At 41.2% G+C, this 14,613-nt stretch overlaps 1 protein-coding gene across 1 annotated transcript in view; it reads left to right on the top strand.

Annotated features, from left to right (window-relative positions):
* Nucleotides 1-11,930: 11,930 nt before the first annotated feature.
* batf (basic leucine zipper transcription factor, ATF-like) overlaps nucleotides 11,931-14,613 on the top strand; it is a gene marked incomplete at both ends in the record, with an annotated part of 4,272 nt that continues 1,589 nt past the window's right edge. Inside the window, 2 exons of the mRNA XM_080831971.1 lie at nucleotides 11,931-11,996; nucleotides 13,629-13,733. Of these exons, the coding sequence (XP_080688097.1) occupies nucleotides 11,931-11,996; nucleotides 13,629-13,733 (171 nt within the window). The remainder of the gene's footprint in view (nucleotides 11,997-13,628; nucleotides 13,734-14,613) is intronic.

The raw sequence follows: 14,613 nt of genomic DNA, 5'->3' as shown, positions 1-14,613 counted from the left end.
AAATGCATGACTGAAGGGAATATATACCGACTTAAAAAAACAAAGGCACAGCTAAGATGCCTAACAAAGAATTTAATCAAAACTCCTTATTTAGCTTGTTAGCCTAGAACACCGTCTCTCCTTCCACCATCAACCGGTGAAGACCTACTGGCTACTACTATGGCCAGTTCACACTACACGATTTCAGGCTGATTTTGCCCCGATTTCTTCGTCGCAGACAAATTTGCAGGATCAGGCCCGATTTTGAAATGTCTGCGACGAGGTGAGGTCTTGTAGTGTGACATGTTTACGACCTGCAATGTTTTCGTCTGCGACGTTCGAAACCCCCACGACGAAAAGTCTGGCATGTCCGAATTTTTGGGGGAATCGCAATGCCGTATCCATTGTTGACATAGCGTAAACCTAGCATAAACCTCACTCTGGCCTGTATAACGAATGTCCAGCCTGATAAACTGTTATTACTGTAAATGTAGGTTATAAAATGTTGGTTTTAAAGTAGTCTATTTCCAGTCTTACCCGGAAATTTACGTTTGATAGCCTACCTCAAAAGTTTACGTAGCCTATCAAAAGTAGCTAGCTGTTACCTAGGCAATTAGATACAAAGATTCATGATCTTGTAATGTGGCCAGTCTTCGGACCAAGACGAAGCCCGAAGTCGTGGCTCTGTGATCGCATAGTGTGACATGTTAAATCGTGAAGGAATGTTTGACAATCGTGTAGTGCAGGGGTTTTCAATAGGTGAGGCGGGCCTCCCCTGGGGGTCGCCAAAGAGTCGCAGGGGAGGCGCGAAATAAGCGAAGAAATATATAACGGTTTCCGTTTCTGCAGTTAACTCATTGTTCGTGCTTGCGTGTGTGAACAAGTTGGCCCAATGAAAAATGCATCGCTTTCTGATACAACAACCGAAGTCAGCAGAAAGGGAGGAGCCCACAAAAAAACGTAGGAAATATGATCCCGATTACTTAAAAATAGGGTTTACATGGTCGGGTTCCGAGAGCGCACCTCTGCCACAATGTGTGGTGTGCAAAGAGGTTTTGGCTAACGATAGTATGCGGCCATGCAAACTGCGCCGTCATATGGAAACAAAGCACACGACTTTAGTTAATAAGCCACTGGAGTTTTTTGAGAGGAAACGTGATGAATTGCGGTCACAATTATTATTATTATTATTTCAGTTGACGTCTCGGGTTGACGCAAGTTCAGTTTGACACTGGCGTCTGTTAAGTTGTCTGCTGTTGAAAACGATCGTTTATGAATTTGCAATGACAGTTCAATTTTAAAAGTAGGCATAGGCCCTCTGTTCGTGATGTTTCAATAAAAGTAGCCTCTGACATGGAAATATTGGATGGACATTTTATGAATAGGCCCTTTTTTGTGAATGTACTTTGTTAAAAGAAATACAATTAAAAAAAACATGTAGGCCTATCAGTTGTTTTTGAAACATCATTCCAGGAACACAAAATACCTGTGTGGGGCATGCTAGCAGCTAAAACTTACGAAATCTCTTGAAATGTGCTGACTTTGACATTATGACAAACTAGTTACTCAACGACTGTCCTTACACAGTCAAACATCAAGCAAGTGCAATACAAGACAAAGCAAGACGGCAAATAAGCTACTTACTAGATCTGCAGAAAGTCAACAAGTCAGGGCGGCAGGCAAAACTACATAACGCAGTTATATGCCTAAGGACCCTTGTATCGCAATGGCACGGAGGTGATTCTCCATATTAAAAGTCATTGTAGCAACCCAATTTTTTTTAAGCTGTTATTTTAAGGTTAAACTGCTTATCCTAACCCTAATTCTGAAGTATAATTGTTGCATAATGAGGCTTTAAAGTAACACAATGCAACAATTATACTTCATGATTAGGGTTAGGATATGCAGTTTAACCTTAAAATAACAGCTTGAAAAAAATTGGGGCGCTACAATGACTTTTAATATGGAGAATCACCTCCGTGCCATTGCCATACCAGGGTCCATAGGCATATAACTTCGTTCTGTAGTTTTGCCTGAGGCCGCCCGGCTTTCTACTGTCTGCCGAACTAGTAAGTAGCTTATTTGCCGTCTTGCTTTGTCTTGTGTTGCACTTGCTTGATGTTTGACTGTGTAAGGACAGTTGTTGAGTAACTAGTTTGTCATAATGTCAAAGTCAGCACATTTCAAGACATTTCGTTTGTTTTAGCTGCTAGCATATCATTAGCGAATACCTATTGATCCGGTGTGCTGCTTTAAGCACAAGCAGCTAACAAGAGACCTGCAACAGGAACAAAGCACGACAACAGAAGACAAACTGCAACGGAACGTGTGCTACAACCCTCCAACCTAAACTGCAGTGTATTACAGACGACAGCACAGCAAGGACAACTTTCCCCATCTATGGAGATCATCATCTCTTCTCTGCCTCATCACATCAGATCCACCAGCACGACCCTTTTCACAAAGGACTGGTAACTCTGACATACCTGGGCACAGTGTTGTACCTGAACGCATTCATTGAACGAAAGTTCATGAATGCGTTCATAATTTTGGTGAACGTGAACTGAACGTACTGTATAACTGCCTGATGAACGATACTGTGAACGCGTTCATTCTGGTGTCTGTGAACGGCACGTTCACTCTTTTTAAATTTGTTCAATACCAGGTACCAGATTTCTAAAGACTTCCAGGCGAAAAATACACCGTTAACAGTCCTGTATCCAATCGCTGCGTGTGCTTACTTCTACTGTGTATGCCTGGCAAGTGTGAGAGCGCCAAAGTTGCGGAGAGGCCAAGAGCGGTATTGCAGACATATAGAGATTTCGAAAAATTATAGCTCGCGATAGTTCTGGTAGTTTTGGAGCTGTGAACTTAGTTCAAAATTTTTAATTATGAACTATGAACTGAACTAGTTCATTTTAAAATTTGTGAACTATGAGCTGAACTAGTTCATGTAGAAAGTGAACTTTCCCAACACTGCCTGGGCATTTAGCTATTCTAGCTAGTCACTACCTGGCTACGCATAGGACTGTTTACATTTGCCATTGTTTATTTAGTTGATCTGTTTGGTTCAGCGAACATAACTGTTGATGTATATTTTTATGGTAATTTGGTAGATGGCTTCGCCATTCCATCTGAGAGTTATCGTTAGTATTACTTCTCCGACACATAGGGTCTAGCATATATCATAGCCAGGGCCGGCCCTTGCACATTTGGCGCTCTAGGCGAGCTTCACTCCTGGCTCCTCCTGTTGCACTGGCTATTGGCTTTATATGTGCGCCCCTATTTTAATCATGTCTTTTTTTGTATAATGTAGAATAAATGGACATATCATTTTTTATATACCCGCCTTTGTCAAATCCTTAAAGAACTATGTGACAGGGAGTACGAAAACTTTCAATGAAAAGGTACATCTTCCTTTTCTTAACTCCACTAAAGTGCCCGGGGCAATTCACGCATTTATGAACGTTTTCTTATCTGGATTTCATTCTAGGTTAAGAACAGGATTTTAGGATTGACCTTTCTCCTTGGCACGTTTCTCTTCTTCCTTTCTTTTCTTCTTAAATTGCACCCTGGATGGCTTTTGCCTCTTCATTCTTTCGTTCTTCAAAGCTTCTTGAACACACACACACACACACTCTAACCAAACGCCTCACTGTGCTAGCATGTTCTGACATCACCAAGGAGGTACGTACCCCTTCCGTTTTCGACCTTTGGCTCATTTTACCCTAATGTTTGATTTTTTTTTTTTATGTCAAGAGTGGCGCCCTATGCGACCGCCTATACCGCCTGTAGGAAAGACCGCCCCTGATCATAGCATATATTTCCCTCTTCTAACCTGGCATCGTAATCACACACAATAACATATACATTGGCCTTAACATAGTCCCACACTCAAAGGGAACACTGGAACTTTGTGCTGCACATAGGCTCGTCCTTGTTCACATCACATGTATGTTCGCAAACGTGTACACACACGCAGTGGCGGTTTTAGGCACGGGCGGTCGCCCGGGGCGGCACTTTCTCAAGTCACGTGGGGGGCGGCACGGCCAAAATAAATAGATAATAATAATCTGGGCCGCGAAGCGGTTTTTATTATCTATCATATCTCTGTGTGGGGAATGGGCAAATTGGCGCCCCCTGCAGCTGCAGGCGCTGCTGTTTGCGCCCCTGCTTGCTAAGAAGGTGCCGTCTATGTGTGATAAGGGGGAAGGGGAGGGAGCGGGGGAAAAGTTCAGCTCTGGGTCTCCCAACTGGAAGGGACAAGTGGGGGGACGGGGGGATCTACTGTAGGCTAAAGAGCAATACTCTAATACAATTAGTGGGCTTAAGTCAGTCATTCCTCGACTTTCTTGCAAATCTTGCAAAAAACGCACATTCACAATATTATAATTACAGGCCTATAATTCCTGCACGTTTTTTGTTTTTTGTTTTTTTCAATACTGAGCGATTATGTGTCACCAAGGGCAAGGTGAATTGGTTTAGTCTTAACTTATATACGAGTGACAGTGTTGGGGGATGGGGAATTTGTTGATTGTCGAGTGAAAATAAGCCGGAGGTGGATAGGAAAAGGCGCCCAATTTCGAAAAAGAAAAGAAGAAGAGGAGAAACGAGCAAAACATAAAGGTATGGCACTATGTTCTCTCTGGTTGATTACGGTATCCATGATGAAGGGCTAATGTCAGAGCCATAGAAAACAGAGTTGCGACACTTCCATTGACTCCCGTTGTAAAAAATGGCGGACGACACTTCCGGGTTATGGAGACGCTAAAAGTTCCTAAGTTCCAACGGAGCCCCGTTCATTTCAATGGCACGTCAAGAACAATTACTGGTAAGTTGATGAAATAACAGCATTTTAAACGGTTTTCACATTTTTAAGCATTAGCTATCAGTAGTATACTCTTAGACATCGTTATTTTTTACATTTGGTTTGCATGAAATGTCGATGTTGATGTTAAACATGTAATGGATTTATGGACCTAACCGAAAGCTTGGTAACTGAGGCTAACGTGAGGAATTTAACGTGATCATTTCGTAGGGTAATTAACGTGATAAGTCCGTTAACTTTTTGTTGTCAGGTGACATTATTATGTAAAGTTGTTTTGATTGTTAGGTTTTAAAACATTACCAAATGAATACCACTGCTGCTAATACTTTTAGTGCAGTAATATAGTGTTGCCAGGCTGGTCTGCACACACACACACACACACACACACACACACACAATAATATTAGTGCTGTAATAAAGTGTTGCCAGGCTGGTGTGCTTTCAATGTGTGTCTGAAGAGGGTATCGCAGTGTTAGACAGACACGTGCTCAGTGTTACATGTGTGTGTGTGTGTGTGTGTAATGAGAGTGTAGCCTATAGAGAGTGTGGCTCTTCTGAAGTAAGCCTGTGTTTTGATCAGTGGGTTTACTAGAGAGAGCCAAAGCTAAAAACCAGTTCTTCCTCCTCTTGTCTCCCTCTCTTCATCTACATTCTCTTCTTTCTCCCTCTCTGTCTCCTCCTCTCCGCTCTTCTACTCCTGCTTTCTCTCCATCACCTCTTCATCCTCTGTCTCTACTTGTTCTTCATCCTCCTCTCCTCTCCCCCTCCTCCTCCTCCTCTCCTTACTCCTCTTCCCCTCTCCTCCTCCTCCCCAGTGCACACAGGCAGTCCACCAATAGCAGGCCTCCTGGCGCTGGTCGACCCAAGCCCATGCCATTATCTAGCAGTCTATCTCACCTATATTACCCATTGATATGACGCTGACAATGTGTATATCAAGTATAGATTAAGCACTAACTGCTGTGTTATCTAACCATTTTCCCTGACCCTGTTTACTTTTGTACTTGTGTATTGGTCTATTCCAGTCCATATTATTATTCCAGTTCATCAGGTCTGACATAAATTGCAACTGTGAATAGTTTCTTGTAGAGTTAGATTTGGTTCTATTGACTTTATTGTAGGGGTGTGCAAAAAAATCGATTCACATTTGTATCGCGATTCAAGTGCTTCCGATTCAGAATCGATTCATAGAATTCCAAAAATCGATCTAAGATTAACGTTCTTTTTGGCTTTGCAAACTGTGTAGTAGGCTAACGTTACGGTTTGAGTGATGGTGAGCGCGATACGGCGAAATGGTTGATAAAAAGCTTCTGAATAGAAAGTTTACCTTTAAAAGTTGTGTTTTGCAAAAGAAGCAAGCTTCACTGTTGTCTGAAAATGTCAACAGGCAGCTGGCTGAAAGCACAGAAGTAGTAGGCTTACCTTTTATTGGTAACCTAACTGTTACGGTTCATTGTTTTTGAAATAAAATGACTTCTATGTTCACAGCAAACTTGAAAAAAAGAAAATATTAAGCCATGGTTTAACTGCACTATAGGCTGAGTCTGAAATGTGCACTTTATAATTTTATTTTGTACCGCCCTTTTTGGCAATTGTTTTTCAATAAAATAAAACATTGCATAAAGCAAGCCAATCCACTTTTCCATGATTAATTAATTTGCAATTAATTTTGAGTTAACTATGACAAAAATGCGATTAATCGCGATTAAATATTTTAATCGTTTGACAGCACTAACATTTACATACTGTGAATCAATTTTTTTGAATCGAGAATCGTTTTTGAATCGAAAATCGATTTTGAATCGAATCGTGAGCCTAAAAATCGGTATCGAATCGAATCGTGACATTTTCTGAATCGTGCACCCCTACTATATTGACATATTCAGTCATAATGAGTGGCTGTTTGATAGATCTGATACATGGCTCCATATTAAAATCTCCATGGTTCTGATGCATGTCCTACAAAAATGTAATGTCATTTAATGTCCTTTAGTCTCCTACATGTCCTTTCAAAATAACTAAACTTGGTAATAAAGATAAAAAGTACTTTGGAAAAGCTGATATTTAACAAAAGTGCTGAGAGTGCTTAGAGTCCAATAACAGTACAAGTTAGATGGTAAGTGCAAATGCAGAACGTAAGGTTAGCACCACTCACGTAAGTAACCTAGCCAAGCTAACACGAACTTTTCCCTTCAAACGTGTATTATTATTATTATTATTCAAAAGTAATAAATGCAGTACTTCCCATGTTTAACCACAGCTCAAAAGCATAACACTAAAATACGTTACATACAGCCTACGTGTGCTTACGATATGATATTTACCATGCAATAGCTCACTGTACCATACAAGTCAATGACAGCTTGCGGTTTCTTAGGAACTATTGAGGCTTACATGAACTTAGCCTGCTATTCTGCTGCCTATGATTATACAACAATAATTCGGTTTTAACTCAACAAACACAAGATCTAATGTCGCAATAATATTGTGCTTTGCAACAAAACAGTTACACGTTCAGTTATTATTTATTTCCATCATTTAGGTTGACGTTGGACCGTGTAATTAGCCAACGGAACGTTCGGAGGGGGTCTCGCCCGGGGCGTATTTCCATGTAGAACCGCCACTGCACACACGCACAAGGAACTGCGGTAATCGAACAAAGGAACACACACACATTCTTTCTGGCGCGCTCCTAACAGCGCAAACTGAGGCCACAAGCTCACACACACACCATCTCTCTTGCGCATATACACATACACACACACTCCTTCATTTCATTAGGTAGACATTTAGCTAGATTACATATTGTGTGTTATTTCTTATCATTGTGTGAATAAATACTTTGATCATATACGCTGGTCTATTTAATGTTACACAAGAATGAATGCTACCAACCTCTTCTGTTCAGTTGATGCCTGTCCAATCGGGTGAGATTACCAACATATTGGTGCTGCTGTCAGGTAAGTACCAATGTGACTTGGTGGCCCTCACGAAGACGGTATCAAAATGTACACACAATTGCACCCACATTTACCCAGCGCCTGCTCACATGGTAAGGTACCTACATAGTCTGGTCCTCCCATGTAAGGCTGGTACCAATTACACCTACAGTAGGCTGTTTTAGTCAAAGTTTGAGAAATGACTAGTTTCCTCGCCCACCTTCTGTCACCTGTCATGTCCATGAAGCATGAAGACTCTTAGGGCCTGATTTGCTAACAGGATTGCGCCCATTTCTGGCGTAAAATAGCGGTCGTAAACATAAAACGGTATTTACTAAGGGGGCGCATTTGAGTAGAGTCGCATATTAACGCTTTGAGGGTGTGTACCTGCCAACAGGTGGGTTGGCACGGAGACGTGGGTGGTAACGTAGGCGTGAAGCGCACTTTAATGGGAGGAGTGCGCCTAATGATGTATTGCGTGGAATTTACTAAACTGCCTGGCGAGCGCACGTCTATGATTTGCGCGCTAATTCTCCGCCTCATAAAAGCACGTCTTAACCAGGAAGTGTATTTCCATTGAGTCTGAAAACGTTGATATGGCAGCAGTGATAAGCGCAAGGCGAAGAAAGAAGACAGAGACAGCGCACAGAAATATTTTTTTCAACTCGTATAACACATTTTCAGTTAAATGAACCACAAATCATTAGGTACAGGTTAACCAGCCACGCAATACTTCAATTACTGAACCAGATTAGAGACGACATCTAATCCTCCAACTGGAGATCACATTCCATTCAATCACTTGGTAAACTCTGGACAACATTGCAAATATTGGCATCGGATCATTTCAAACACTTATAGCATCAGCAGTTGGTATATCTCAGCCTTCACTCAGCCAAATATTCACCCAGGTACTCGACGCACTCGGCGCACTGGTCAATATACATTTCCCCACTACGATAGCTGAAATTAAACTTTCCGAACGTAATTGGAGCCATTCATCGCACCCACATGCAAACAGTCCCATCTTCAATCCACAAACACGTTTAACGAAACAGAAAGCACACATATTCAATGAATGTCCAGGTCATATGTGATGCCAACATGACCATTACTTACGTGGTAGTGGTCTGTCCATGACAGTTTTATCTTCCGGAATAGTGCCATCTATCCATGATTGAGCAACGGTGATTTTGGAGAGGCCTGGCTACTTGGTAAATGTATTTGTTTCAGTGGGGATATATTGTAGTGAACCCATGTCCCTTGTAGAACGTATTAATCTCGCCATGTACACATCTATATTGTTATAAAAGACAGTTTATGCATTAATGCCACCAATAGCATATTATTTATAATCGTGTTCTTTTAAACATCTCACTGTAGGTGATGGCGGGCAAAACAACAATATAACCCATTGAATCAGGTTCAGTGATTGAGCGAACGTGAACCAATATATCTTTCTCCTCTTCGCTGAACCTTAGTTTTTTCTTCCTCGAATCTCCATGGTGGCCATAACTTGCAAGCAATTTCTCCAGTCTTTTAACGGTGCGCTAAATAATGATTGCCCAGCCCGGCACTGGCTTGATAAATAACACGGAAAATGCGGGGAAACACAGTGCGTTAATGTGCGCCTCGCAAAGGCGCAGATTAAGCTGCGTTCGCATATAAATCTTAGTAAATCAGGCTCTTTAAAGGGCGGAGTGAGCACACAGTGCCCAGCGCAGATGTGGTTTGATAAATAGCACGGAAAATGCGCAAAAACACTGTGCGTTAATTTGCGAACGCAGATTAAGCAGCGCTCGCATATTAGTAAATCAGGCCCTTAGTGTTGTATGTTTTTTGTTGTTGTTTTGTTTTTGTGTGTGTGTTGGAGTTAACTAATTGCTCAGGTTACTCATGTTATCGATGCAGTGATGGAGCTTAAAAGAAAGGCATGAGGAAGAAAGCTGCTCTCCATCAGTGACAACTCAGGCGATTGAAATCCAGAGTTGGCATAACACATTTCACACGTGGGAGGACTGTTCTGCCTGTTCAAATCTGTTATTCACCCTATTTTGTCCTCAGACTCACGAGAGAATTTTGTATTGGTGCCAGCCTGAGGGAAATATGTCAAAGGAAGGAAACATCTAAAACAGAGAGAAATACCTTTATTGTAATAGCAGCCCAGATCATTCCCTGAGACATTCTAGTGCTGGCTATCAGTGATCTGAGTTATCAAATACAGTTGTAAAAATTAGCAGTGATGATCATGGCTCAGAATAGTAGAGAATGTGCCACTGAACAGTGTAGGTGGAGAGGAATTGGAGAAATTTGACACCATGTCCAAAAAAAGCACCTTAGCTTTACTAGTCAAAGGTAATTTCTGTCACACACACACACACACACAAATAATTACTTTAGGCACTGATATAGCAAACACAAAAAATAATTATATTTATTAGTTAAGTCAATTATTACATCACATATCATACATCATCATCACATACATACATACTGAGGATACGTTTTATCCTAAGAGGTAAAGGTTTCAGTTACTTTCAATACCTGCAGACAGCTAGCAAGAAGTTATTAATCCAGTTTTATGTAAGTGTACTGTAAAGGATTGACTGTTCTTTGAACAGGATTAATCTAAGTCAAGGCAGACTTAAAGCAGGAACAGAGCATGTAACCAGTTCTGTGTGCTCTGTTCAGCTGTCCAAAGTTTCGGTAGAATAACGGAACTGAGAGCCAGTGGCAAGCCACTCTGCTGCTTACAGTAAAGCCCCATGTAACCACTCACAAACCCTAAATGCTCTCTATCAGGTACATATATTCACCCTGTACCACAGCGCAATTTAAATGAGGTGCAGAGGAAATATGAAGCACAAAAAGCACCCCTTTGTGTGAATCAGAGATGCTACGTATGCTATGGTGGCCCTACCTCATTGTGATGCATGATGCCTTCGGTGTGGTATCATCATACTTAATTTTTGAGCATTTGTTAAGTTCCAGATATATTTTTGAAGTTTCCACCCCAAAAGTAATATGGGGAAATAAGCGCTTTAGCGTAAGTGTGGGCTTTTTCTTGAGCTTCTTCTTGCGTGTCTGTGTGGTGGGGGAAGGGGGTTGGGCATTTTTTATGGTAATTTGCTGAGTGAAATTTGGTGGAATTTTTTTGAATGAATTCACAGGACCATCTGAATGCAGATGCTGCCTTAGTTGGCTTTACAGCAAGGGGAAACACCCTACTGTAGTTGCACAGTGAACCATGAAGACACTCCGTGTGGGGCCAGGATGATGCAATGAGCAGGCACGGTTAATAACTTACTCTTCATTATGCCATATAGATTAGTATAGTGCCTTCAACATTTTAAAAAATGTGGTCTAGTCTTCGTTTTATGTCCAGTTAAAAGACATAATAATATGGTCCATTCATGATGAAGGCTGATAAACTTTACAGTACTCTTGGGTGCCTTGAACTCTAAGCCATAGGTGGTCAATCCAGGTAAAATAATTCAGAAGTACCACCAAACTGCTGTGCTCACATAAATCCTTAAGCTATGCTCCATAATGTTTTAAAAACAAACTTGTTATTTTTTGATGTAGGTGTGTTAATGACAACCTGAAAAGGAGCATAACGTTTCTAACGTGACTTTATTATAACTTGGCACTTAGCAGAGTTTTGTGCACAAATTTGCGCTCCAAAACACATGAGGAGAGGAATAATAATGAATGAAAATGTGATTAAAATTATGAAAATATAGAATTTGTATCTTAATAATTCACCTCAGTTCTAAACAAAACATGCACTTATTCAGCTGCCATGATACCCCCCATGAGGTGTTCTCATGCAAAGTTTCCACTGACCATGTGACTTCCAGTCTAGTGTCACTTACCCTGTGTTTATCAGAAACCACATCAGACACAGCTAATTAGGCAGGACAGACTCTCACAAAGAGTAAAGCGCCTGAGAGAAAGTGTGTGGCGAAGAGAACAAGTGAGAGAGAGAGAAGAAAAGAAAGAGGAAAACAGTCATTGCTCATTTACAAAACACTGATCAGCTCAGCACATGCTTCATCACTCTAGTGTACCTATTAGAACGCACACACAACACACACACAAAAGGAGAGAGCTACTACACATATAGAAAGCAGAAGTTAAAAGAGGAAAGCGGGTTTTTTCTTCTTCTCAGCAACGAGGCTGGAATGGCACAGGGCTCTGACAGTAACGACACCAGCTACACCAGGTCCCCTTCGCCGGGCAGCACACGGGTAAGAGGCTGGTCTCCTTGCTCTGTTTGAAGCTCTAATACCATCTGTGAATGATGGCTGGTTGCAGTTCTTTGCACTGTTCAGGCAGGTGTTTTATAGCTATTAAAAACATGTGAACTTACACAGATAGACTCAAATGTTCTTATTTATCTGGTATTTATCTTAGACTCAACTATCTGTCAAAATGTTTGAATTATGACAATACACTTTTCTTACCAGTCACCATAGTGAAATCCATAGAGGAAAGATTTGTGCAGTCAGCTATTATGCGCATTCAACACATTTTGGTGTTCCAGATTTACCAGTATGAGGGTATTTCATTTCTATACTGTGTGATGGTATGCGGGTGATGGTTGTAGTTTTCCAAGGTCAATATGTGGTCAAGATGGCATGTTGAATGATAGTAGAGTTGGGGTTTTAACCGTACCACAGTTCGCATGTCTCTGATGCGCTCCCTGAATCCCATTCAATTAGGCATATGAGGTGTATTAATTAACATTCAGTGTCATAGTTTTGCTTTATGATCCTTAATACATTTTCACATGCATCTACAAAGATTGCCACTACAAAAAAGAATGTTGTAATTGTTGCCTCAAACACATTTCATTACAGAAACTAACCTTGGTTGCACTTCTTGATTCAGGTAGTAAACTGGGAAACAAATGCTACTCTCAACAGTTTGTTTAGCGGTCTGCACTCTAAGTCTAAGTCTTTGACAGACCAAAAACAGAGTTTAACTGCTGTTGCAGTTTGACTGATTCAATAAAATACACCCTGTTTCAGGTCACTGACACACCATCGTATGTGGTTTCAGAATAACTAAACCGTTAGCATCAATCCTGACAGTCCATGGCAAATGCACTGGAGGCTTTGAAATATGCTGCTGCATTTGCCATATGATCCTGCTGAAAATGTCTGAAACTGATATTAAATGTATTAAGTAATCTTGTCAAGATGTCTAAAACATGTGTGGGGGTATAAGGAGATTGTCATTAACCTGGTAAAGCAAGTCTGTGAGGCAAAGCAAGCTATGTTGTTCGATTGCCTGCCTTACCGATACAAAACTCAAAGACAACTGATGCTAAATACCAGGGCAGTTATTCTTCATGGAAAAGAGCCGAAAGCACAACAATAGTTCCTTCCCCCTCTGTGTTCACATGTGTACTTTTGTTATGTATCATACAGAGAAAACAAAGGACATTTCATCCAACTCTATGTTTTTTGGGTGCAGGTCACCCATGCTGTTAACAAGAAAAACCTCAAGTTGTTTCTTATCTTGTTCTTTCACCATCAACAATATACTGTTGTACTGTTTGCATCAAAGAGTGTCTGCATTCTAAATGCTGTCTCTTAACATGGGTAATAGCAAATGGATAAGAATAGATATTGTGTGCAAGAATTGGCTACAACTTCCTCAATACATGTCGACTACAATGTAATGTGAAGTAATGCAGTTAAAATCCAATCATTCTTCTTGTCCAGTGACATTTTGCCAGGAAGAACTTTGTACTGCTTACTATTAAGCATCCAGGCAGAGTGTGGAGAGAGTGTATGACCTGTATGTGTGTGTGTGTCTCTTCCTCTAGTCTGTGTCTTTATGTGTGACTTGTGTGTCTGTGTGTGACTTCACAGGGTTCGCAAGACGACATGAGAAAGGTGATGAGGAGAGAGAAAAATCGCATCGCTGCTCAGAAGAGCAGGCAACGGCAGACCCTAAAGGCTGATACTTTGCATTTGGTAAGAGACCCTTCCCCTCAAACATTCTCCAACCTGGTTTATTTGGAAGCTTTGTGCATGATAACTAAAAACTCCGCTCTCCTGGATGCCATGCCACTTTCCATAGCCTAGTTTTTGGTTGAAAGGTAAAACCTGACACATGATAATATAGGCATTATTTAGAAATAACAGTTGAAGGAAAGTGTGAGGTGGGCAATAAGACAGTGCATCTAAATAGAGTGACTACACTAGATGACGGTAAAGGCAGTATAGGAAAATTGGCCAGGTATCGATCTAGATATTTACAAAATGTTAGTTGGCACCATGAACATTATTGATCAAAATACCCCAGTTATTTATGTGGAGCTACTAAGCAGACATCTGAGGCTACAAAATGATTGTTCAGGTGTACTACAGTTTGAAGGGAGAGGTGCATGAGGGGGGTCAGTTAGTCATCGGGCATCTGTGCAGGCTCTGCAAGTGATAACTGCCTGGATACAAATCTATTATATTTACATGGTGCAGACTGCAGACCATGTGGCGATGTGTCATGGCTTCTGTTTCACACCCATGATGTGGTGCGTGCCATCTCTGCCTCTCATTTGGCATTAATTATCATGTGTGGGTGCCTTGCTGTCACCTCCGCATGAAACACCACAGAATTCTGCACAGAGGATGACTGATTCAACAGACTTTCTGCAAAATGTTGGCACTCTGTTTTCCTCAAGCGTCCTCTACTGTTCTCGTCAATTCAAGGAGGTCAACACGTGATGGGTAGCTTGTCAAAGCCGAAGCCGTCAGTTTCATTTCAACCTCTCTGCATTCATTGACTTCAAAGCGGATGGGGTGTTTTGGTCACCTGTTCAACTCTTGTAAGGGGGAGAACACGCGATTCTAGTGT

Source organism: Sprattus sprattus (genome assembly GCF_963457725.1).
Source record: "Sprattus sprattus genome assembly, chromosome: 2".
In the NCBI taxonomy this organism is placed as follows: domain Eukaryota; kingdom Metazoa; phylum Chordata; class Actinopteri; order Clupeiformes; family Clupeidae; genus Sprattus; species Sprattus sprattus.
This window is presented reverse-complemented; position numbering and strand designations above follow the sequence as displayed.